Source organism: Brienomyrus brachyistius, chromosome 25 (assembly GCF_023856365.1).
Source record: "Brienomyrus brachyistius isolate T26 chromosome 25, BBRACH_0.4, whole genome shotgun sequence".
NCBI lineage: Eukaryota > Metazoa > Chordata > Actinopteri > Osteoglossiformes > Mormyridae > Brienomyrus > Brienomyrus brachyistius.
The window spans coordinates 354,417-377,928 of NC_064557.1; the positions used below are offsets into that span (position 1 = coordinate 354,417).

Below are 23,512 nucleotides of genomic sequence, written 5' to 3' on the forward strand. Positions count from 1 at the left end.
ACCAATGTTGAATCCAAACCTACACTCTTGCTGACGGCCTCCTCAGGTTTGCGTCGGTGTCAGGGAAAGATTTCCATGTGTCCTTCCTGGTGGAATTTGGTTATGAAGCCTGCAGTGTGTCTAAATACGTATATATCTGTGCGAACATTGCGCTTGAATACTTTATGCCCTACACGTCCCAGATCACAGTGATCCTGACCGGGAAAGACGTTATTTAAATCGAATGGTTGAATACGTTATTTTATTTATAAGGACAAAGGGCCAGTGCAGTTGATTTGTTAAGTGCTTTGGCAGCAGAATCCCGCTGTCGACAGCTACCCCAGATAAATGGGAGCGTTGGGATGTGATTCGGTTCAAATAAAAGATCGTTACTAATAGAATATTTTTGTCACATGAAGGTGGTGCTTTAAAAATACGAAAGATGGTAAGAAACCAGATGCAAGGCTCAGAGATCCAAATTACAGAATGAAAATGAGAATGTTGACAGCGTACTGGTTAATTTAAATCACTGATAATTGCTTATATTTCAACCCGGCAGTAATTAAAAACGTGAAAAACTTACTAGGGCAGCTATTGGGCTAAGGTAGCCTATCTCAGACAGACGTCATCCGTAGAAATCAATATAATCACAAACCCAGCGGAACTGTTATACCACGACAAAAACAATAACGTTACAAAAATAATATATTAATTCGGTCACTGATTATATCAGATTTTTTTCTTACCGAAAACATCAAAACACATGCAAAATATAAACGTAATGGTCAAAGGGTATATTTTAAATGGTCAGGTATATAAATGAGGTCAGGTATTATATATATATTATACATATATTATACATACAAAAGGTATACATTTAAATAGTAATTTCGCCTAATCTATAATGTATTTTCAGTGTAGCCTATATGTATATGTAATATAGCCTGAGGATGGTTGATATTCTTTATGCAATAATAGTCGTATTCCACTAGATGCATTACAAAGCACTTTCCAGCGGATCATTTTTAGAGGCTATTTTTGAACCATTTACATTAGACGCCGCCCCCGAAGCCGCGCCCCTCCCGTTTCTAGCGCCCGGGCACCTCAGCGCTCCGTGCATCCAATGCGCAATGTTGCCCTAGTTGTGTGCAGACAGGTAGTAACGCGCATCCTTAAGCGGGCAAAGGACAGAGGAGACCGGGGAGTCATCCGTCACACTAGGCAGGGAGATCGGCATCGCAGACATGAAGCGGCTCTTTTTAATGGCTTTGTGCGGGACTCTGGCGCTGTTGTCATGCGGAGAGGAGAAGCGTGCGAGTGAGGATGAGAGGTTCGCCGAAGATGGGGGCATTTCGTTCGAGTACCACCGCTACGAGGAGCTGAGGAAGTCCCTAGTGTCGGTATGGCTGCAGTGTCCCACCATCAGCCGGATCTACACCATCGGCGAGAGCTTCGAAGGGAGGGAGCTCCTGGTGCTGGAGATGTCCGACAACCCGGGGGTGCACGAACCTGGTTCGTAGGAAACGAGCGACCCTTTAAGACCCATAACGCTTAGAACTATTCCTATCTCTTCCCCATCAAAAATGTCATTTAAAATACCTTTATTCATAAAGATGTTGACGCATAGGTTCGTTTTTCTATAGCGATGCATTCTGTGCAGGAATTAAGTCGCAATGTGTGTTTTGAAACGAAACAACAAACGCGTTAATATTCAGTTACTTCCAGACCACTACTGGCAACTATGGAATAATTCTCCTGTTCCGTAAAAAAAGATGTTTTTATGTGTACATAAAGAGCTAGATTTTACGAATTTAAGTCGACCTGAAATGTCTAAATCAGTAGTTTTTGGGTAAAAAGATGATTAACATATTCAGGAATAAAACGTATTGTATTAGGAAAATAATTAATCGCGAATAATACATTGTAGGCATCATTATTTATTAGATCTGTGGGTTATTAATAATATGATATGAATACGAACAGATTGGATGACTAATCATGTCACCCAGTCGTGTTTTTTTCCCAGTAGGTTTTTGTCACACATCACGAAGGGACCTCTAAATCAAACAGCGGAAATGCGATTATTGCGGCGCTCTAGCCTTTATTAGACGCCAACGTGTCGGCGTTAACGCGGTTCTCCGTTGCTCACATTAAGTACGGTGCCGTCGTCAGTTACAGTGTTTCCACACCAGTGCTGCAGCAGCGATTGGACCAATCGTGACTTATCTGAATCCCCCCCGGGAAGCTTGGCATGGCGCTGAATTCCCCCCGGCCCCCCGTGCCTTCTCAGAATACACCCGTCTTTGCAGTGCATCAATGATTCATGCGTATAATCTGGATATGCTACATCTAAATTCTCATCTTTCATGTGACCGGAATAGGCTTTGCTTCTGTTCCGAATATTTCGACAGTAAGCTAGAGAAGCAGCTAGTTTCTACTAATACGTAATTGCATGTGTAATTACTCTCCATATACACAAGTGCTCCTCTACTTTCACGTCTGTTCAGCGACGGTAAACTTTAAAGGGGAACATGTTAACATCATGGTATGATATGACAGTTTTGGTCATGCTATTGTATTCTCAGTTGCATTTCTTATATAATATGCCACTGTGAGACACTGCATTTCACTGCTAACCAAGCTTTCCTCATTGCTGTGTCCATCAGAACTCAGGCCCGGGTCTCCTTGGGAACAGACATGGCTGCCGTCGGTTGTATGTGTGGGTGTGAGATAGTCACGTAGTGCTGTTCCAGATATATAAAAATAATATACTGTATGGTACAGTGGGAAGCGTATCCTTGCAGGCATGCAGATACATAGATGGTCAAGTTCTGTTCCCACTGGAGCTTTGTTTATGCATAAAATTAAAGAAGGATGTACAGCAATTATACATCCATCCATCCCATGCATTCATCAATGATCTGTTCATCCATTTTTCAAACTCACTTATCTGGTGCAGGGTCACCAAGTTTTGCACCTCCCCAGGAGACACGGGGCACGAGGCGGGGGTGGGGTGGGTGACCTTGTGTTTATTTTCGGTTTCATGAATCAGCTTGATCCATAGCTGAAGAATCCCACCTGCATCTTTCTTTATCGCAGAGAACCAGTGAACGCCAAAAAATGCAGACTGGAACATTCATTATTCATCGCGAGCCGTTTATTGTGGTATCGCCCCATTTTGCCATTATCACAGAGCACTAATGCTAGCTTGGAAATCAGTGGTATATTTTCACAGTACAATGTATTTATTGTTATGAATGCAACATAAGTTCCACAGAGACAGAACTGGCGCGTTGCATAGCAAACACACATTTTAGCATAACTTAACACAACATACCACATATGTGGTTCTCCTAAAATGCTCCGTATGGCTGAACAGGTCTACTTGTGCTACGTTCCTCAGAATCAGCAATTACAAATCAGCAGTTACTATAGTAAAAGTGTGTGTGTGTGTGTGGGGGGGGGGGGGTCATATCTTTTTTTGCAGCTGCCCTCACGATATAGCAAAGGGAGCAAAAATGTGCACTGTCTGGCAGGGAACTGCGAGGGAGCAAAAACATGAACTGTTTGGAGGTTCCTGAGGACCGGGTTAGGAAGCGCTGCGATATAGGAAGGTGCTGGGTAAACAGGAAGTTACTGCTGGCCCTAGTATTGTTCTGTTCCAGATACTTAATCAACAAAACGTGCATTGCTATCTGAATGGAAAATAGGATAAATAATATGCTTAAACAGCTGAAGAGAAAAATCTAACAATTATTTCTGAATTATAATGGTGATCTTTATTTCAGTTATATGTAATATTTAATCAAACACTGCATATGTATTTGATTAGTACTAGTTGAAATGTTTGGCGATTTCAGTTCTAAATAAAGAGGACACGAAGAGTGTTGGAAAACAATTTTTTTTTCTTGAATACATGAATACATTCTGAGCAATCTAGCACATGCACTCATATCTGAGTGCTTTATGGGTTAGGAAATTGATTTCCATATTTTTTATATGTAGTCTGGTTCCTTGGCAACTACTATCTCTGGCTTCTGCCGGCGGATGTACGGAAAGTGACTGGGAAATTTGTTTGCTGTTTAGCTTCATTGCAATTTAAGATTAATCAAAAATAGCTGTTGCCATGGTGACAGATAGGATTATTCCCTTGAGCTGCTTTCGTTTGCGGCCCTGTCAAGCTCTGTTGTCAGACCGACGTTAAAGTATTACCATCAGAGTGTTATTTACTCAGGCTGCAGTCCAAGTGCGGATTCTGTGTTCGTTGATTTTTTTTTTCTTTCGCTAAAATTTTTGAGAATATCTTTGCGATAGAGTGGTGTGTTGGTGCAGTGGTTAACATTGTTGCCCCACATCTTGGGAACTAGAGTCTCTGCTCGGGTTCTATGCATGTGGAGTCTGCATCTTCTCCCTGTGTTATTGTGTGAGTGTGCCCTGCAATGGGCTGGTGCCTCAATTGTTCCCTGCCTTGTGCCTTTAGGCTCTCGACCTCCCATGACCCTGAATAGGACAGGTGGGTATTCAAAAAGTATGGATCTTTCTGTGTACATTTGCCCAAGTACGTCAGTCAGCTAACAAGATTAGCATAACGCAGATTATGGGTAGGAATTAACCACAATGATGCATTTTGTATTGCAAGTGTGATATTTAATTGGTTGTGTATCTTTATTGAGATTTATTGATATTAAATTCTATCAAATTAAATCAAATTATATGTGAGAACTGGTGTCAGTGTCTCTACTTTATTTTTATTTGGAGTTCAGTAAACTTTTTTATATTTATGTATTGAATATATAGCTTGACCTAGGTAATGTGTAATACAATTTTTAGCTATCAGTAAAAAAGACACAGGTTGTATATAAAGTATTATAAACAGTTGAAGGTCTTGTATTTAATAGTCAAATATATCAAAAAGGAAAAAGGAGAAAACATTATCTTTTTGAAAATATACTAATTGAGAGCACACCAGTGACGCACATTATTGCTTAAAATAAAAATACAGGAGGCCAGGCTAGGTTAGAAATAGTCCACAATAGCTTGTAAATTAAACCCTTAAAATGTATGCAGAGTGTCTCAGAAACAATATTATTTACAACAAATACAGTCCATTGTCATCTTTAAATAGCAACCAGCAAATAACAGACTGCCTGCGAATATTATTTTATGTAACTGTAAATACATGGTTTCATAATTTAATCCGTGCATATTCATGATTCCGCATCATTGGCCGAAAGACAGCACATGACAAAGTCGTGCATTTTTATTGGAGGATCGGACCCTTTGGGGGAGAGGGATGGTGACTCACATATGGAGCACCTGGTTTCTCTGATTCCCTGGCTTCTCCTGAAGATCCCCTGCTGGCCTTACGTGCATTACGTGTAACGTGTTATTCACACGCGTGTGAGTACGCGTCGTCAGAGCAGGGCAGAGAAGGGAGTGTGACCAGGTCTCTATTATACTGGCATTATTAAAACGAAAGAATTTGTAGACAGTACCCTGTAGAAACATAGCTAGTTGCGCAGATCTATTTTTTTTGTTACAGATCACTAAGGATTATTTATCAGCACGACTGCTGAATGTCTGTTCAAACTTTCTTTGAAAAATCTTCCTGTTATTTAAATTCTGAAAAAGGAATCCTAACCAATAATTAATAGGCTTCAAGCTGAATCGGCCAGATGGGATATTCTTAAGGTCACAACAGTATTCCAATTAAAATTGTGCATTCTGTCAATTCATTGCCACCTAGAGTCTGTAAAATTTGCCACGTTCATGAAAGACATTCATATTCTGTCCTTACTGATGTTGACCTAGAAGACAGCGAACTAATGTGACCCTGTGTGCGTGGATGGGAGATTATCCGTGTAGCGATGACTGTCTTTAAAAGTAGCTTTTTTTCGACGTAATAGTTTATCCTGGCGCATGCTTCCTGGTGATTTTCCGCTTGTGTATCGGGAAGGGAGAATTTCGTCTGCAAAATGCAGAATACAGACGGGAGATGTTTGAACTGTATTGACGGACATGCCAGGCGATATGCATAGTATACAGATATGCAGTTAAGTAGTAGATGCTTCAAATATTTTCACATATAATAGCTGACAGATATGTAAAATATAATACTATACTTGGTTTGTACAGCACAGACCTCTTGGCGTTGTTGCTTTTCGCAATAGTGATTTCCTAGATGCTGTACAGTCACATCTTAGTGAGTATTGTACTCGGACCATCTAGCGGTGCCCACATTCCACTCCGTCTCCATGCTGTCGTTGCCTCAAAATCCTCCCTTTGCCAAAAAATACAGACGGACACCCACCTCTCTGTTCCGAAAAAGCTGTACAGCGTTTGACACAAAAACTTCATCCATCAAACAACGATTCCATAAACAAACATATTAGGTGTAAATACTTATCACGTTAGGGAATTCTTGAAACTTGTTTTGGTTTGTTAATGAAAGGCAAAAAAGACAGTTTATGTAAATACACTGTACTGAATGTGTGTATGAGAGATTGCGAGAGATCGCTCTTCGTACTGCAAGCGTATTAACATTTTATATAGAAAATGATTATAATCTGGTGTGCATCCATCCATCCATCTTCCAACTGCTTCTCCTAGTCAGGGCCATCTTATCTGTATTACCGATGTAAGACAAACTATGACTACTGCCTCACCACAATGAGATATTTCAGTTATATTCCCTATATGACAATCTTCGCTTTGGATTCTCATTGTTTCCTGGGCACAGGTAAAAGTCAGACTGTAAAGGAGACAAAACAGCCATCGGCTCTCGCTTTTACATGGCAGTCTCCACAACTGCTCGGATGTGTTAGTCAGCACCTGAGTGGGCCGAGTGGAAAAACACCTAGCAAAGTGAATAGCGTCCATATTTGGTGTGCGTCTCGGCAAAGGGCACCAGCCTTGCGGTTTATGTACCCAAGGCAGGAGGTGCTGAGGTATATGAGCACAGGAGGGGTCGGCGGTGACCGTCTCTGTTGCCAAGAGAACAGCCGGCAGGTACTGACAAGTTTTGCTGTCCTAGTTGACAAGCTGAACTTAAATGCGCTGGGGAGCACCTGCACTGAACTTCAAAAACTCGTGAATTATTAACAGCAAATTTTGGTTTTCACTGTAAACGCAGTCGAGCTGCATCCTTCCAAGGACTCTGGCTTGTGGGTGTATATCACGTTATCCAGTTGTTCCACTTATAGATTTACGCAGCAATTCGTCATGTGATCTGGGATGCCTTTAGCTGGATCCCAACGGAGGCTAGATTGTGCCATGATCAGTGAATCCATACAGCTCTCACACTGACCACCAGAGCTCAAGGATCTAGAATCAATTGAAATGATATACTTCTCAGTCTGATAGTCAGGTGGAGATGTTTTGGGTAATATCGACATTCTGTCATATCTTAGCATTTTGAGGGGTGCGCTACAGGGTTGTTAAACCGTACAATATAAAGTACTACGCATAAATTGTTCTGTGATATATTATGGTATAAGTCTCACTGAATTGTACATGTATGTTACTGTGGACCTCATGTCATTTTTAGCAACTAAAACACATCAAACTATGGACCGTGAGGGACAGCTTCATCCGTTATATAAGCTAAGCTGGATCAGACTTGAAGTGATGATTATTGTAAGAGTTGCTTGTCAGGATTTGCTGATAGGGGAGTGATTGAAATGTATCAATGTATCACAATAGACCAAAAAGCTATTCACTTTTAATTTTATAATGCAAGTGCCGAACGATGTGGTACTTTCAGAATGGTTTTGGAATCATACTGATTGGTAGATGACTTCATCGATTTGGAGTTTTGGCAGTCGTCCGATTCAGGCACCATACTTTGTTGAGTCTGATTTGTGAAACATCCCCACAATTCATAATGCTGAAACGTTTGGTAACACTTGAGCAGAGGTGGAAAGATCAGGTTCAGAAAGTACCCAACTGGTTGGTCGAAACAAAAATTTGGTCTGGATTTGTACTTTCTGGACCTGAACTTTCCACCTCTGCACTTAAGGAGGCATAAGTAACCTAGTAACTTAGTTATTACTCAAGTACAAATCATGAACAAATATAGTAACTGCATGAAACATGAACCATTATAATTTTTTTATCTCTCTAAATGGCAGTGTAGTGTCTCCTGTGCTTTAGCCACATTCCTGGTTTGTATTGTTCCATTATTGTTGCATACTGGCTAATTCTTTCTGGATGGTACTGTTCTTTGTAAAGTCAAATAACATAATAAGTTTGAGAAACAAAAGACAGGAATCGTTCGCACATAATGTTCCCAGAGCACAAAATGGCTTCTATTTTTTCCCCTCAAGACAGTATATCAGAGCTCTTGCATTTACTGGCATGCAGTTTTGTGGCCCCCTTTAATGTATTTTTATAAGTGAAAAAGGCCAGATTACTTTCATTAGCTGCTAGTGTAAAACAACATATGCAGGACAACACATAAGTTGAAAAGGCCTCATTTAAGTATAGAGAACTCATCATTAAGGTCCTTCGCATGTTACACTGGAAAGCAGAAAATACCTCTGAGCTGTTATTATGTAGGGTTACCCCTTGGCAGCGCCCCTGAGTAGAGTGCGTGCGTGTGAGGGGCAGATGGAGTGGGAAGGGGGCTCCCTGCTGCAGTTGGGGGAGGGGGCATGACTGAGATTCATCACGCAGGAACACGCATGCTTAAAAAGGGCCAGCTTCTGTCGGCTGGTCATGTCTCCCCCTGGGTGCCCCCCTTCCACGGGCCGCTAATGCAATAAGCCAGCTGGGATTGCTGGCTTTATGACTCAGACCTCAGCTCACCACTCGACATTTTCATGGTCTGGCTGCAGCCCCTTCCTCAGTACTGATGCGGATCTCTCCGGAATACTCTCCGAAACGCGAATCTTATTTGCTTCTCCGTTCGACTGTCATAGAATAACGCGTGGCAAGGATGAATTTCTTCCTGAAAATAAAAGCAAGTGAAACCAAAACAAAGTTGAAAGAAATATTAGCATTGTGGAAACAGCTCATTTACGACTGTATATATGAACCTTATTTTATAGTCACTGAAATTGGCCAGTGTTTCAGAAATAGCTTTCATTTGTTTCATTTCATCGTTTTAAAGCCTTTTTCCACTCCTAATTAAAATACCTCATTAAAAAAAAGTAAAATCGCATATAATAATATTATATACATATAATATACATATAATAGTTATCCATGTTGTGCGTTGAATGCGAATACAACAAACCCAAAAGCTAATTCAAAAGAAATGGTTTAAATGTTCAACAATACAATAATTATAATACAGAAGTAATGTATTGGGTTGTACCGTATATCGTTATTGCTAAAATCTGGGACATAAGGGAAAGGCAGTGGGATTTTTCAGATCTTACTCCTCTTTCATATTTCATGGGAATGTTTAATTCTAGTACTGGTATAACGAGTCATATTTGCTCACTTCGAGAGCTGCGCGGGTGATTTTGACCAGACATGAACGTACATTTTCAGCAACGTTACTCAAACCTGGCTGCAGTATGATGTCGTTTGATCAGAGCTGTAATGACGTTAGTACTGTCCTACAGCCATATTCTGATTTTTTAATTAAGTCGGTCCTTCAGTTAGACTGACCTCCTGAACACTGCCCTTAGTTAATGAGTATCTCTTCCGGCCAGAGTTTGATTAGCGTCGAGGAGGCAATGTGTTTTTTGGTCTTTATATAATGAAATCTCATTCGAAATATGTGTATATGTGTATTTATAAAAACATGTTCGTGATGCTGTTCTCGATAAAGTCAATTCACAGTATCTTTATTGTCATCTTTAGCCATATGATACATGGGTCATACGCTGAGATGAAATTTCGATCTTGTTGATCGTACTGGAAGATACAGTAATAAATACGGAACATAAATATGTAAGACGTTTAAAGATAAGATTGAGACGAGGACAAAAAAAAACAGAGAAGTACAGCTAAAAGCTAAGTAAAAAAAAGTGATTGTAAGATGGGTGAGTAGGATTTCTTATATGTTACTTGTCATTGGTGGGTTGGCAGGACCATGTTACTAGGTTGGTGGGGACTATTAGGGATTTTAAGAGGGTGAGGTTTTAAATTTAGCATAAACAGTGGGTGAGACCGAAGATAAGCCATATCTGCTTTCGTGTGAACATGGGGAAACGGCAGAGAAAACAGAGCTGATGCTGGTTTGTGGAAAGCGTCACAGTCTTGGTCATGATTGGTAATAAGTGACCGGTGAAGCGAATGGCCACGCCCTTCTCTAACCTAGCCCCGCCCCAGGATTAACCCCACCCACTTAAGGTATTTAACAATGCTCTTTCAGGTGGGATCAGTTCAGTCCTGACCACTTATTCAAAGCTCATAACTGAAAATTCACAAGTCTAAAGTCTAATAAGCCAGTGCGATATCTATAGCTTGTCAAACAGTCCTTCTCAATATCAAAGGCCGCAGGATCTGGCTCATTATCCCCTGGGTTGGCTTCAGGCGTTCATTACAGATGATTAATCAGTTTGATTCAATCTCTATTGCTACGTTCCAGTCTAGGGCACCCTCCCATCGATAATTATGAGTCATTATATATGCTGCATGACCATGATGGTGCTCCTGAACTTGCAGATCAGTGAATCTGATGGAATATCAGACCCACTGTACTTATAATTTCACTATCTTAATGTACATTTATGGGCCTGTCTTATAACGAGCGGCCATCTTTCAGTGCTCGTCGCCGTCTCCCTGTCTAACGGCGTCGCAGAGCTGGTGATTTCAGGCGAGTCCTTCCATGGCGTGTCCATTAAAACCAAGTGGACGTGCTGAGGTTAGCTTGTAACACGTCTTCATATCTCTGGCCAGGATCATTCTTACTTGCATTTTGTGGTGTAAACTCACCATCCCTGGGGACTGTCACTTGTCCTCCTTCTTCTTAGGGCACCATTAAATACGCAGTCGGGTTGTTTCGACATGAGGCTGGATGTTTTTCTGACGTTCCTTTGATGTCAGAAGCCTCTATAAAACCTCACCATCCTCATGCAACATTAATGCGACCACCCCCCACTCCCCCGCCCTGGTTCTGCACAGCACGGGCAGCACGTCCCCCGCCCCCGCAGCTCCGCCGAGGTGCGTCACGCCTATAATGCAAGTGCCGAACGATGCCCCTGTCAGAACGGGCGGTTCGCTGGCCGTAACTGACGGAAACACGGCCCATTAAGAAGAATCCGCATGACTGCTTTGCTCTGTTCGTTCCCCTCCGAAGCAGCGGCTTCGCTTCCTGGCCTAAAACCTCCAGAAATGACCGTTTTAGCCGTCGCGTCTTACAGCATCAACTAGAAATACTTTGTGGGCTCAATGGCTGCAACCAATGAAAATCAATTCTTATTCTTCATGTCGTCATGTTATATTTGCATCGGTAGCTGAAAGCAGTACGTTCTTATCCATCTTTTGAGTCCATCTTCTTTATTCATGCTTGTTCAAACTGAACATATGTGTTAACACGATTGCATGCTGTTCGATGGCCTACAGCTAGGAATTTCCATTCTCCTAGATAACGGCGGTGAATTGTAAGCTACAACAGTATCACATGCAGCTAATGACATACTGAGGCAGTGCCCCCCCCCCCTCGGCGTAACCATCCTTTATCTGATAAACAGGTGAGTCATCATGTAATAAAGCCTAAAGCCCAATCTGCATTGATCCCGGGTGGTGGGTCCCTGGCACATCAGTGATGCTGTGTCTCGTTTGATAGCTCAGACGGAAACATGGATGCTTCATGCCTCCTGGATTATGGGTTTTAGAATCTCATATCCGCCCGGAGTGTAGAGTATGCATTTTCTCCCCGCGTCTCGTGGGATTTCAAAGGCTAATCGATGCCTCTAAATCGGCTGTAGCGTTCGACGGTAGTCGGCCGGCGACAGCTTGGTATCCCATCTGGGTCGTGCCCCTGCTTTGTCTCCTGTACCTCCTGGGATGGACTTCAGGTCACCCTGACTAAGATAAGTGGTTGGAAGATGGATGGAGGGATGGGGTAATGCCAGCCGGGTTGCGATAGGGTGCCTTCTGCTCTGCCTGCTACCTCACACACACCCAAAGGCACTGCAGTAAATAATTAAAAGGCTTTTCCTTTTTTTGTGTTTAGGCCCGGCAGTGGGATTTTTGGCATTGTTTACCTCCGCTCCCCCACGAGCTGGGGCGGGGGACTGTGTACTGAGTCCGTCCTGGAGACCTTGAAGCCACCATCACCTGTCTAAGGAAGTTGCATTCAGGCAGCACGACGGGCAGCCTCAGAGGACCCGGTGGTGTCTCTGGCTGCGACATAAGCATCCGTTCAAAGTCGTTCGACGGCGTATGGATTTTCCTGACGCAACCTGGTTTTAAGATCTCTGGCTTCTCTCTGCTCCTTGACCCTGCTCTGGATTAGTGTGGCTTATGGGGCTCTTATGGAAATGGGATGGATGGAATATCTGGGAGGGGTGGGGGGGCAAAAGAGCTTTTATCGGTGGTTGAGTTTACTTTATTAGATTGTTTGATGGGTTTTTATGGGGCAGGTGTGCTGCTCTGCGTAAGCGTGAGTTACCTGCCTCACATTACAGAACTCTGTAGGCTCCGGCCTTTACAGTCCGTTCTCAGATCGACATCTTTCCTATCAACGGGGCCAAGAACGCTTTTCTTCTCATTTTACTGCTTCACATCTGTGGAAAGAGAACACCGCTGCCAAAATCACGCTGCGGTGAAATTACGGCCCAGGCTCGTGAAATGCGCGGCCCCATGCAAAACGGCGAGGCGTTTTAATGCGCGGTTCGGATAATCGAGGCCCCAGAGTTATATTGTAACCAGAAAGGAAATGAAAGGGAATTTAAGGGAAAATGAGTCCGCTTGTAATGAGAAACATGAACCTCGGATAGTCGCGGTATTTTTGTCTAGAGGGTTTTTATTTCGTGAATGTAAATAATAGTGATTGAAGCATTTAATATCTGACACACAAACGATAAATCTTCTACATGATGCCGACACTTAAAATAAACAGACGCTGCCATCGGCTGGAGCAGTTTTGTCCTTAATGTGCATGAAACATCTTTGAGGAATATCTCTGAGCTTCCACCTTAGAGCTGACTGTGAGAAACGGAGGTCTGCCCAAGCCAGCCGCGTTGGCCAAACGCTAACATTTTTTCCAAGGACCCCTCCCCATCCGTGGGCGAATTCGGCAAAGGGATACGATTCTCAGGAAGATGAATTACGTGGCTGGCTAGTCTTTTCTTCCCTTCCTGAGAGTCAGTAAACATTCCCCTGAAATACTTAATTTTTTTTTGGATGCGGACACAGAGGATGCAGACTGATTTAGCAGTTGGTATTTCTCGCAGACGCAGCGATTCGCTTTAAAAAAAAAGGGGGGGGGGTGCATCGTCCTCAGTTTTATAATTTTTAAGGATGCCAGCCTGGCTGGAGCCCAGAAATCATCAGAAGTAGAGCTATAGGAACTAGCATCAAAACATCTCAGATGGTTAGATCACGTTTTCGATATTGAGGTTACTGCCGTGTTGGGGGTGGGGGTGGGGGGGGGGGTGGGTTGGTGGACACAGCAGCCATTCCCCCCACCATCTGTTGTGGATCTTTTTAAATCAAAGCTGGCCAGGTCAGCCCCGCCGAGGCCATGGAGGCTGCCTTTCTGCCTGTTTTCTTTTCATTTTAGCTCGCAGCTGCTAATGTGGCCAAAGAAAGACCGGGGTGGTTCTTTTAGGTACATATTTATGGGGATGTGTGGCTCAGTAGGTTAGAACAGCATGGCTGTAACTGGAAGGTCGTTGGTTCAAATCGGCTGGCCGGTAGGGAGCGGGTTTACAATTGGCCCCCAGCGTACGGCCCTAAATCGCTCCTGTTTTCTCAGTATATAGCCACTGCTTTGGATAGAGGAGTCTTCTAAATGAATAAAATGTAGCAGGTGTCTAAACACCTTGAAGAAAGGGTCACTGCACATGAAGTCGAGCGCGATCGCCGACCGAATCGCGATGGAGCCGCACATCTGAGCTACCGAGGAAATCGAAGGAGCGGCGAATTGTGCTTTGTTATAAAAACACACGCTGTCAGGTAATTGGCAAGTCAGCTGCTTTTATGTTACTGTTCCTGAACCGTGTGCTTGATGAGCACCACTGAGTTCCGTAGCGGTGGCCAAAAGACGGTACTACAACGTAAAATACCATGCTCATTGCACCAGGTGTAGTCATCCAGCTCTGCCTGGTGGGAGGGGGTGTCCGTGACTACTGCCTGACTCGAAAAATCACTCCGTGACAAAGTTTCGTGTCTTAACAGTGAGGTGAAGATGCAGCTGTGGACACAGGGGAGATGTTTCTTCACCGGTAATTAGGTTTCAGCTGAGAAGTATGTAAAAGGAGTTAATTATAGTAACGTACGGGAGTGTTAAGCCATCAAAGGAATTTAAAGCTATTTATCTGGGTAGTAAGTGTATATTTGCTCAGAAAGCACAGCTTAACAGTAGAGTATATGCAAATGAACCATGACGCAATAAAAAAAATTAAAGAATTTCTGCTGTTCTCCGGACAGTTACTGGCATAGATGGCTGGATGAACACCGCCTCAGTTCCCAGACCTCTCATCAGGGGCACCTCAGCCTTTTCGAGTTTTTGTTAAACTTCATCACCAGTTATTAACGTAATTGGCTAAATAATTTGATGAGATATTGATTAGACACCGATTAAGTCAAATACTGGGGTGACTTTTTCTCGTCCCGCTCTCGGTGTCATCTTTACTGCAAAGCAAAATATGCCACCCCCCCCCCCCCCCCCCCCCAAGGGGGATTGTGGATTAACCTAGCCTGACTGCTGTCCCGTGGACGGCTTGGCAACTGGTTGTCGTGGTAACACCAATCACCCTCTGTCGCCAGGCGAGCCGGAGTTCAAGTACATCGGCAACATGCACGGCAACGAGGCGGTGGGCCGCGAGCTGCTCATCTACCTGGCGCAAAACCTCTGCAACGAGTACCAGCGGGGCAACGACACCATCATCGAACTGATCCACAGCACGCGGATCCACATCATGCCCTCCATGAATCCCGATGGCTTTGAGAAGGCCGCCTCCCAGGTATTGCTGGCACAGGGCTGCATGGATGTGGGGAGTCGTCAAAGAAGATCCCTCAGTACTTTAGTAGTGGTATTTTTAATCATCCAGGCAAGATCCCCTTATCTGTACATGTTAGCATGTAGCTAGTTAGCACATAGCTTGTTAGCATGTAGCTCGTTGGCACGTAGCTACTTAGCCGATACTGAACTGTAAGGATCTATCCCAGTAAACATGGCCGCCAGGAACATGGGGCAGAGGCCTCGGCGAGCCCAGGTTTTCTCCAGGTATCACACAGAGTTGTCTCTCAGCCGACCAATCAGATTCCCCCTCCATCACACATCACCAGGCCTCTCGTTCACCTCAAAAATATTTACCTCAAAAATGTTTATGCTCCTCCACCCCGCTAGCAACAAAAATAAAGGTTATGTCAAAAACAAGCTTGGTACATTTTAGTTGTTTGTTTTGAATGCTGACCTGTGATACTTTCAAACTGATGAATAACTGACCTTTGCCTTTTCCTTAATAGCTATACGGAATATTATCCACGTGTCTGAAGGGCACAAACGGCGATGATGTCATTATTTGTCAGATGCATTTTGACCTCCAGGAGATCCTCAGCTTCCCCGTGTACCAGCGTGTCCCGGACCCGTCCGAGACCTGACCTTGAAGGTCGTCTTGTCTTTCTCGCCCATTCTCATCCCGCAGCCTGGGGACCTGAAGGACTGGTTTGTGGGCCGCAGCAATGCACAGGGTATCGACCTGAACAGGAACTTCCCCGACCTGGATCGTATCGTCTATGTCAATGAGAAGGAGGGAGGAGCCAACAACCACCTTCTGAAGGACAAGAAGGCCGTGGAGGAGAACACCAAGGTATAGACCGAGAATGAGAAGCCAATACTGTTAGAATGAGGGATTAAAGCATCAGCTTCAAGAAACATCTCAAGACACATTTGTTCCAGGAGCACCTCCACTAGTTTGGCCTCATAAGCCACACTAATCCAGAGCAGAGTCACGGAGCGAGAGAAGCCAGAGATCTTAAAACCAAGCTCAGTCTAGCTACACTTGAGCCTAGTTGATTCTTTGGCAGCTTAAAATGATATACTTGTTTTTATATAAAAAATAAAAATGATGTAACAGTCCTGTCACTGAGACTGAAGGGAATCCGAAAGTGGATGTATGGATGACTTTGTAGAAGCAAACATCACCTAATTACTGGCTTGATTAGTCTAGCCTGTCTGATCCTTGTTCGGATTCGATTACTCCTGTCTGCTGGGATTTCATTTTAAACACCAGCAGACAGCACCTTCATAATGGACAGCGTAATAATGTTTAAAGGGGTTATTAGTTGTAGCTGTTATTATAAGTCTGTTAATGGTTCATTACTTACAAAGTTATTTCAAATGTGAACTTTTCCAGTGACAGGTATAGTTCGAAGAAGTATTTTATCATCTGTTTTTCAAATAATGTGAACATGACGCATTTTTCTTTTATAATTTGGTTTTGACACCTTATTGACTATAAAACTTTCATCCCTTCATTAAATATTTTAGTAAACATTAAGTACAGTCTGACTTTTATTTACACTTCCTGTAATTTCGATGTCTTCTGCAGCTAGCCCCTGAAACCAAGGCCGTCATCCATTGGGTCATGGACATCCCTTTCGTCCTCTCGGCCAATCTGCACGGCGGAGATGTTGTGGCGAATTACCCCTATGACGAAACCCGTAGTGGTGGGTCTGACTTCCCATTTCGCTTCTTTGCCTCTGAGGCCACAATGGGAAGCTCCTGTTTAGAGGCTTTTTGGACACCGTAAACAATCACCTTGCCGAATATTGCCTTACTCCCTCTCTGCGTAATGCTTCGATCGAAGTGTTTGCCTCCTTCATTGCCCGGTACACTGGAAGCGGCGTCTGACTGCCAAGCTAGCGTTGCGCAAACAATTTTATATAACGTTCATCTCCAGCCGTGTAAACATGTAGCATTAGCACAAGATTTTTTTCTTAAGCTCATGCCGATAAGTTCGTAACTGTTGGGAGTGCAAAGGTGTCCCTCGTGTTTTAGTGAGACCCTCGCGCTCTTCACTTCATGTTTGTTTGGCAGGTTAGCGGAAAACAAAGCAACGGTTAGAGGAGAATGAGGCAGGTGCTCGCAGAGAGCAAATGACGCGAGGTTAGCTACACAAAAGGTTATTCACTGTGCTACAGGGGGCTTTCGACAACAGCCCCGTCGCGGTTGCCATGGACACGAAAATGATCTACCGCCAACGAGTAATGACTCGCAATGTTTGGACAGTGTGGCTTCGTTTATTGGCAGTCTGAGTTGCCGTGCACCAAACGTGCGTCGTTATGGCCCCTTTAAAGAACGCCAGGCTAATAGGCAGTGCTAAGCAAACCTGTGATTTATTTTCTTGTCACTCTTGAGAAAAAAAACAAGTGACTATTAAGACCGACATGGGCACCTCAGTGGATTAATATGACCCCAACATGGGGTTTGGCCATCTGTTCCTGAAATAGGCTCCACCCATGAGTACAGTGCCAGCCCCGATGATGTCATCTTCAAGAGCCTCGCCCGTGCCTATTCCAGTTTCAACCCCATAATGTCTGACTCCAACCGGCCCCCGTGCCGCAAGAATGATGACGACAGCAGTTTTGTGGATGGAATCACCAATGGGGGGGCCTGGTACAGTGTCCCTGGAGGTATGTGTCAGAAAGGGGTTCAGTGCCCTTGTCAGCTTAGCAAGCTTGTGCGTCACTTCTCTTCTGTGCTGAGACTGACTGCAAGGGATGTGTCCGAATGTTAGTGTTTTTCTCAAGACATTCAGTGCAACCTGTACAAAAGTTTCAGGCGGTCAAAGAAAATGTCCCAATGATCTTCATGTTGGTGTAAAACCGTGAAATTACGTCTGTGAAAGTGTGTTAGTTTAGTCATTAGTCCACCCAGGGTTTGCAGCGGCCATCCAATAAAGCCAAGAATTTGCTCACTTGACCACCACCCCATCTCGTATGGCTACTCAATACCTCATTGACTTTTTAAGAAGAATTAAATTAATTAATTTAAATGCCTAAGACTTTGTACTGTATTCAGAAGGAGAGCTTTTGAGAGATTTTTTTTGTAAAAGCAACCTCCAGATGTTTCACCCAGTTGTGTATTTTAGTGGAGTAATGCTAGTTAATTTTATGCTGGTTATGATTTCCCCAAAATCCCAATTTGCACTACAAAGACAATAGATAAATAATAAAATGCTGCATGTTTCGGCCATTAAATCAAACCCTTTCTGTGTGTCTCTCAGGGATGCAGGATTTCAACTATCTGAGTACCAACTGCTTTGAGATCACATTAGAGTTAAGCTGCGACAAATTCCCACCGGAAGACACCCTGAAGACGTACTGGGACCAGAACAAAAACTCTCTAGTCAATTACATTGAACAGGTATGGGGAGCCGTGCAGATATAGTGCTGGGAGAGTGGAACATCAACTGGGTTTTCCGGGTTTGTTACCTAATCGATGCCATGCATTGATAATCTCTTGACGTCATTAAAGATGTTTTGAGCTGTGTACCATGCTATGTTGCTTCAGTGCTGGAGATTTCACCCGACGGCTCTCGTCTACAGATTCATCGTGGGGCGAAAGGCTTTGTGCGGGACCTGCAGGGGAACCCTATCTCTAACGCCACCATATCTGTGGAGGGCATCGACCATGACATAACTTCTGGTTGGTGTTTTATTTATTTATTTATTTATTTTTATTTTGTATGTGCTGAATGCATTGCTGACATCTAGTGGATGAAATAAGAAATGCACATAATGTTTTCTATTTCTGTATTTAGACTTAAGGCGAGATGTTGATTTTAAAACAATCACGCAGGATTGCGATTTCCGTCTTTTTATAACCGTAGGCCTGACTGCACCCCTGCTAACGATACGCATTTGTATGATGGACAGATGGATACTGCGTTTTAATATATCCATCAATCTTCCTTAAGTAGAGGTGGAAATTTCAAGCCCAGTAAATATCCAGCACAAGATTTTGTCTCAGACAACCAGCTGAGTTCTCTGTGACTGTGACTCTTTATACTCAAGTGGTTGGTTGAAACAAAGTCTTGGTTTGGATTTGTACTTTCTGGTCCTGAAATTTCCACCTCTGTCCTTAACTGCGTAAGAAGCAGGGTTGTGTGGAGACTGTTTGAGGGGCAGGTGACCAAAGATCAACAATGGGGGGGCGCATTTAAATAGCTCAAGCAAAACGGGCAGGTGCTCAGCCCTCCCCAGGCCCCCCGGCCCCCAACGCCCTCTGCACGTGCCTGGTACAAAGTTCAGGGCGACAGAGAACCTGGGGTCTGTCCCAGGAAGCACAGGCCACAGTCATTCCTGCTGAACCACTGTAAAACCACGGTTCAATATGAGGTAAAATTCAGTCCCTTTATCTGCAATTCTGTTCCAGCCAAAGATGGGGACTATTGGCGTCTTTTGGCCCCTGGGAACTACAAAGTGACAGCGTCAGCTCCGGGGTACCTGGCTGTGATGAAGAAGGTGGCTGTTCCTCACAGCCCAGCTGTAAGGGTAGGTCAGGCCGCTGGAGCATGGACATCCAGTACTGTGCCAAGCACACACACACACACACACACACACAGACACAGACACACACAGACACACACAGACACACACACAGACACACACACAGAGACAGACACACACACACAGACACACAGACACACACACACAGACACATACAGGTTTGTAATTATATCTTTGCGGGGACTCTCCATCCACTTCTATAGGGAAAACTCTAATCCCAACACGATGACCCTAACCCCAACCCAGCTGTAACCTTATTCAAAAATAACTAAAGAAATACTTTTGGCATTTTCAGTTTTTTGACATGCATTCAAAGGTTTTTATAAAATTGAGTTTACTATCGTGGCAACTGAAAAAAATGGTCTCACAGCATCAAAATAGCAGGTTTTTATCACACGGTGGGGACGTTTGGCCCCCACAATACAATATATACATAACATCATACATAATATGACGTCTTAGGCAGCAAAGAAAAAAAAGAAAAAAAAATTTTGAAAGCTATTTATCTGGGTAGTATGTGTATATTTGCTCAGAAAACGCAATTTAACATTGGAATATATGCAAACGAACAGTAACACAACAAAAACTTCAAAAAGTTACTAATATCTTGCTGGACGGCTAGATGAACGCAGCTTCAGTTCCTAAACATCCTCAGGGCACCTCAGCCACTTGGTGTATTTGCTAAACACCAGCTCTCTTAGTTCATTTATTCTGAATAATTCGATGAAGTATTGATTAGCCAAACAAGATATGCTAGAAGTCGAGCCAACAAATACAGGGGTATGTCCAAGGACACAGGAGATAGTTTGATATTGAGGGAACTCAGCTTGCTATTTTAACTGCTAATGTCTATTTTTTGGGGGGAATGAATGAAGCTGGGCGGCATGGTGGTGCAGTGGTTAGCACTGTAAGGGGTGGCATGGTGGTGCAGTGGTTAGCACTGTAAGGGGTGGCATGGTGGTGCAGTGGTCAGCGCTGTTGCCTCACACCTCTGGGACCCGGGTTCAAGTCTTGAGTTTCACTTGTGCGGAGTTTGGATGTTCTCCCCATGTCGTCGTGGGGTTTCCTCCGGGTACTCCGGTTTCCCCCCACAGTCCAAAGACATGCTGAGGCTAATTGGAGTTGCTAAATTGCCTGTAGGTGTGCATGCGTGAGTGAATGGTGTGTGAGTGTGCCCTGTGATGGGCTGGCCCCCCATCCTGCATTGTTCCCTGCCTCGTGCCCATAGCTTCTGGGATAGGCTCCGGACCCCCTACAACCCAGAAGGATAAGTGGTTTGGAAAATGGATGGATGAATAAATGAAGCCAAATAGTGGGGGGTATATGTCCCCCTCTGCTGGTATATTGGATGGTTACTATAAATACTGGGGTGTTTTAGGATTGGCTAAGCAGGCACATGTTCAGTAACATCATGTCACAGAGTTACACCAACATGGAGATCATTTAAACATAAACTTCTTTGGCAGATTAAGATTAAGATTCTTTGCACAGTGCACTAGTTGAAAATGATGGAGATCTGGAGGGTCTAGGACCCCTAATAATTCATAAAGGGGTCCCCCCCATTAAAACAAAAATTATGGTTTTTAGGGCCCGAAGAGTCATCGGTGATTTGGAACACTAGCCCCCGGTGGCCCTGTGACTTTTAGTGGCGGGTTTTTTATCACTGGGGTGGAGCTTGCATCACAGGGGCGGGGCTTATATCACGGGGCGGGGCTTTATCACAGGAGCCGTTCTTATTGCTTTTTGACCCTGTGTCCACAGGTGGACTTCGACCTGGAGTCATTGGTGGAGAGGAAGGAGGAGGAGAAGGAGGAGCTACTGGATTGGTGGAAGATGATGTCAGAAACCCTGAATTTCTGAACAGCCATCCCACCCTCGCAAGCGTCGGTGTGACATCGGGAAAAAAAATTCTATTGTTTAGCATTCGTGTGTTGGTCACCTAATGTGTTATCTTTTAATTTTCTTTCAATTGTACTATCGTGGCGGGAGATCCCGTTGAACTGCTCGTTCATTTTTTTTTCCAGCAGCACCAATTTTCCAGTTTTCTAATTTGCCGTTCCACAAAACTGACAAACATGGGGGAAAAAAATGGCACAAGCAGTTCGCAGTATCGGCAAGGGAACGGCTCCTCTTTTTACTTCCTGTGAATTTGTGTTCATTATGGTACATGTTGAAAAATTCCAGTAACCATGGATCAGCACCGAACTCTGTAACCAAACGTAGGACACTGTGTTGTGCGGAGTGTAACGAGAACGACATAAACATTTTTAAGGCAGTCCCACATTTACACTTATACACTTCTAGTCATTAATGTATTTTATGTCGGAAATTGTTTATTATTACTCATGTATTTCAGTGACAAAAAAGCTGTATGAAATTTTGATATTACAAGACCATAGGATTAATTGTAAATTATGAAGATATACATAGAGAATCTAAGAGAAATATAACTTCTATTGTAAAATATACAGAAAGGATACAATTACTGGGGGTCCCTTGAAATAGTAGATCTTTTCTTGGCTTACTGAAGGGTGTTTCCTAGTATTCGATACTCAGTACTCGATACTCAGTACTCGATACTCAGTACTCGATACTCAGTACCCGTGGCTCGATACTCTTGCGATCCTAAAACAATCTCAAGGGGAAAAGACGGTTCAAGGATGCCAGGCTGTTCTCACAGATGGATAGCGTATTAAAATATGACAACTGAAAAAGGTGAGGCATGGACCCTCAGAGATTTAGCATAGCCATGGACAGACGCGCTTTGGGCGTGCAGTCGATGTAAAAATCGTCCAGGGATGGCGGGCAGACGTCCTGATTCAGGTCACGTCGGTCGTACGTCGAGCCAAGACCATCCGTTCATTGTAGACAGTTTCAATTGCTCTAAAGATGCTTGATTAGTTGTGAGCAAACTTACATTGTAATAAAATGGCATTGGCCTTGTTTTACTGAGCTGTTAGCAAGTTGATGTCGACTCTTTTTTTTTCTCCATTTCCCTGGACTGCAAACCGAAATGTAATAATGAATGTAATAATAAATCTGTGTAAGAAGCGTAGTTTGATTCATAAGGAGAAATAAAGGTTGTTTATGTTGTCATTCTGTGTGTGGCTGTATTTTAATTTGTCACCTCATAAATAGCTAGAATTAATATACGAGCCATTATTTAATGGGTTTTGTCATACTTATGTAATTCTGCAATGTCAAGACAGATGGGAATCTGCAGGATCCAAACATGCATCACCGGATTATAGTTATTGTAACTTTAAATGCCGGTAATGCATTTTAGATTCTGTCTTAGTGCTGAGTTAACACACTAACTCTGTAATAGTCTGACAGAGTTCTGCGCCCACAATTTGGTTTCCATGCAAATCACAGGATAGAACAGGATCTCAAAATCTGCACAAAGCAATTTTGCCTAAGAGTTGTTGGGGAAATCAGATGAACTCTCACTTTAATAACAGCAGCCGGTAGGTAACCTGAAGTTGCACTGTACTTTGGTCTCTCATCAATATGTATGTACTAGTGTTGTCCTGAAAGGCCACAAAGATAAATGGAATGCAACTGTAATGAATTAGGTGCCTTGTTTGGAGAGTGCAGATCGATAGAGAAGCTGACTGTTAGTTATTAACCCCGTATTAGAATGCATGGATCAATAATATCGAACTGATTTAAGCATAGAAACCGTATAGATAATAAGCAGAGAACAGCCATTCTCCGGTACACTGACTCTATAATGAAGTGAGAGCATTTTTTGTTTTAGCTATTTAAGCAATTTAATTTTTAGATGAGAGTTTTTTTTTTTTTAATCATGTGTTACTAGATTGGTCAACTGCAGAAATGGAGAATATAAACGCCCTGTTTTCACAAGTAAAGCTCCGGGTATTAAGCTTAATAT

General features: G+C 43.3%; 1 protein-coding gene across 1 annotated transcript; it reads left to right on the forward strand.

Moving 5' to 3' along the window:
• The first annotated feature begins 1,056 nt into the window (after positions 1–1,056).
• Positions 1,057–22,713, forward strand: cpe (carboxypeptidase E). Its single transcript, XM_048995616.1, has 9 exons — positions 1,057–1,491; positions 14,869–15,065; positions 15,750–15,914; positions 16,656–16,773; positions 17,557–17,739; positions 18,333–18,472; positions 18,655–18,754; positions 19,484–19,602; positions 21,379–22,713. The coding sequence occupies exons 1-9, from the start codon at positions 1,224–1,226 to the stop codon at positions 21,475–21,477; spliced, it is 1,389 nt and encodes a 462-aa protein (XP_048851573.1). The 5' UTR covers positions 1,057–1,223; the 3' UTR covers positions 21,478–22,713.
• Positions 22,714–23,512: the final 799 nt, after the last annotated feature.

Excerpts from the sequence above, each read along its gene's own strand:
- cpe (XM_048995616.1), top strand. The coding sequence starts at position 1,224 with ATGAAGCGGCTCTTTTTAATGGCTTTGTGCGGGACTCTGGCGCTGTTG. Across the intron at positions 1,492-14,868 it reads CCCGGGGGTGCACGAACCTG|GCGAGCCGGAGTTCAAGTAC; the intron begins GTTCGTAGGAAA and ends CTCTGTCGCCAG. Across the intron at positions 16,774-17,556 it reads CTATGACGAAACCCGTAGTG|GCTCCACCCATGAGTACAGT; the intron begins GTGGGTCTGACT and ends TTCCTGAAATAG.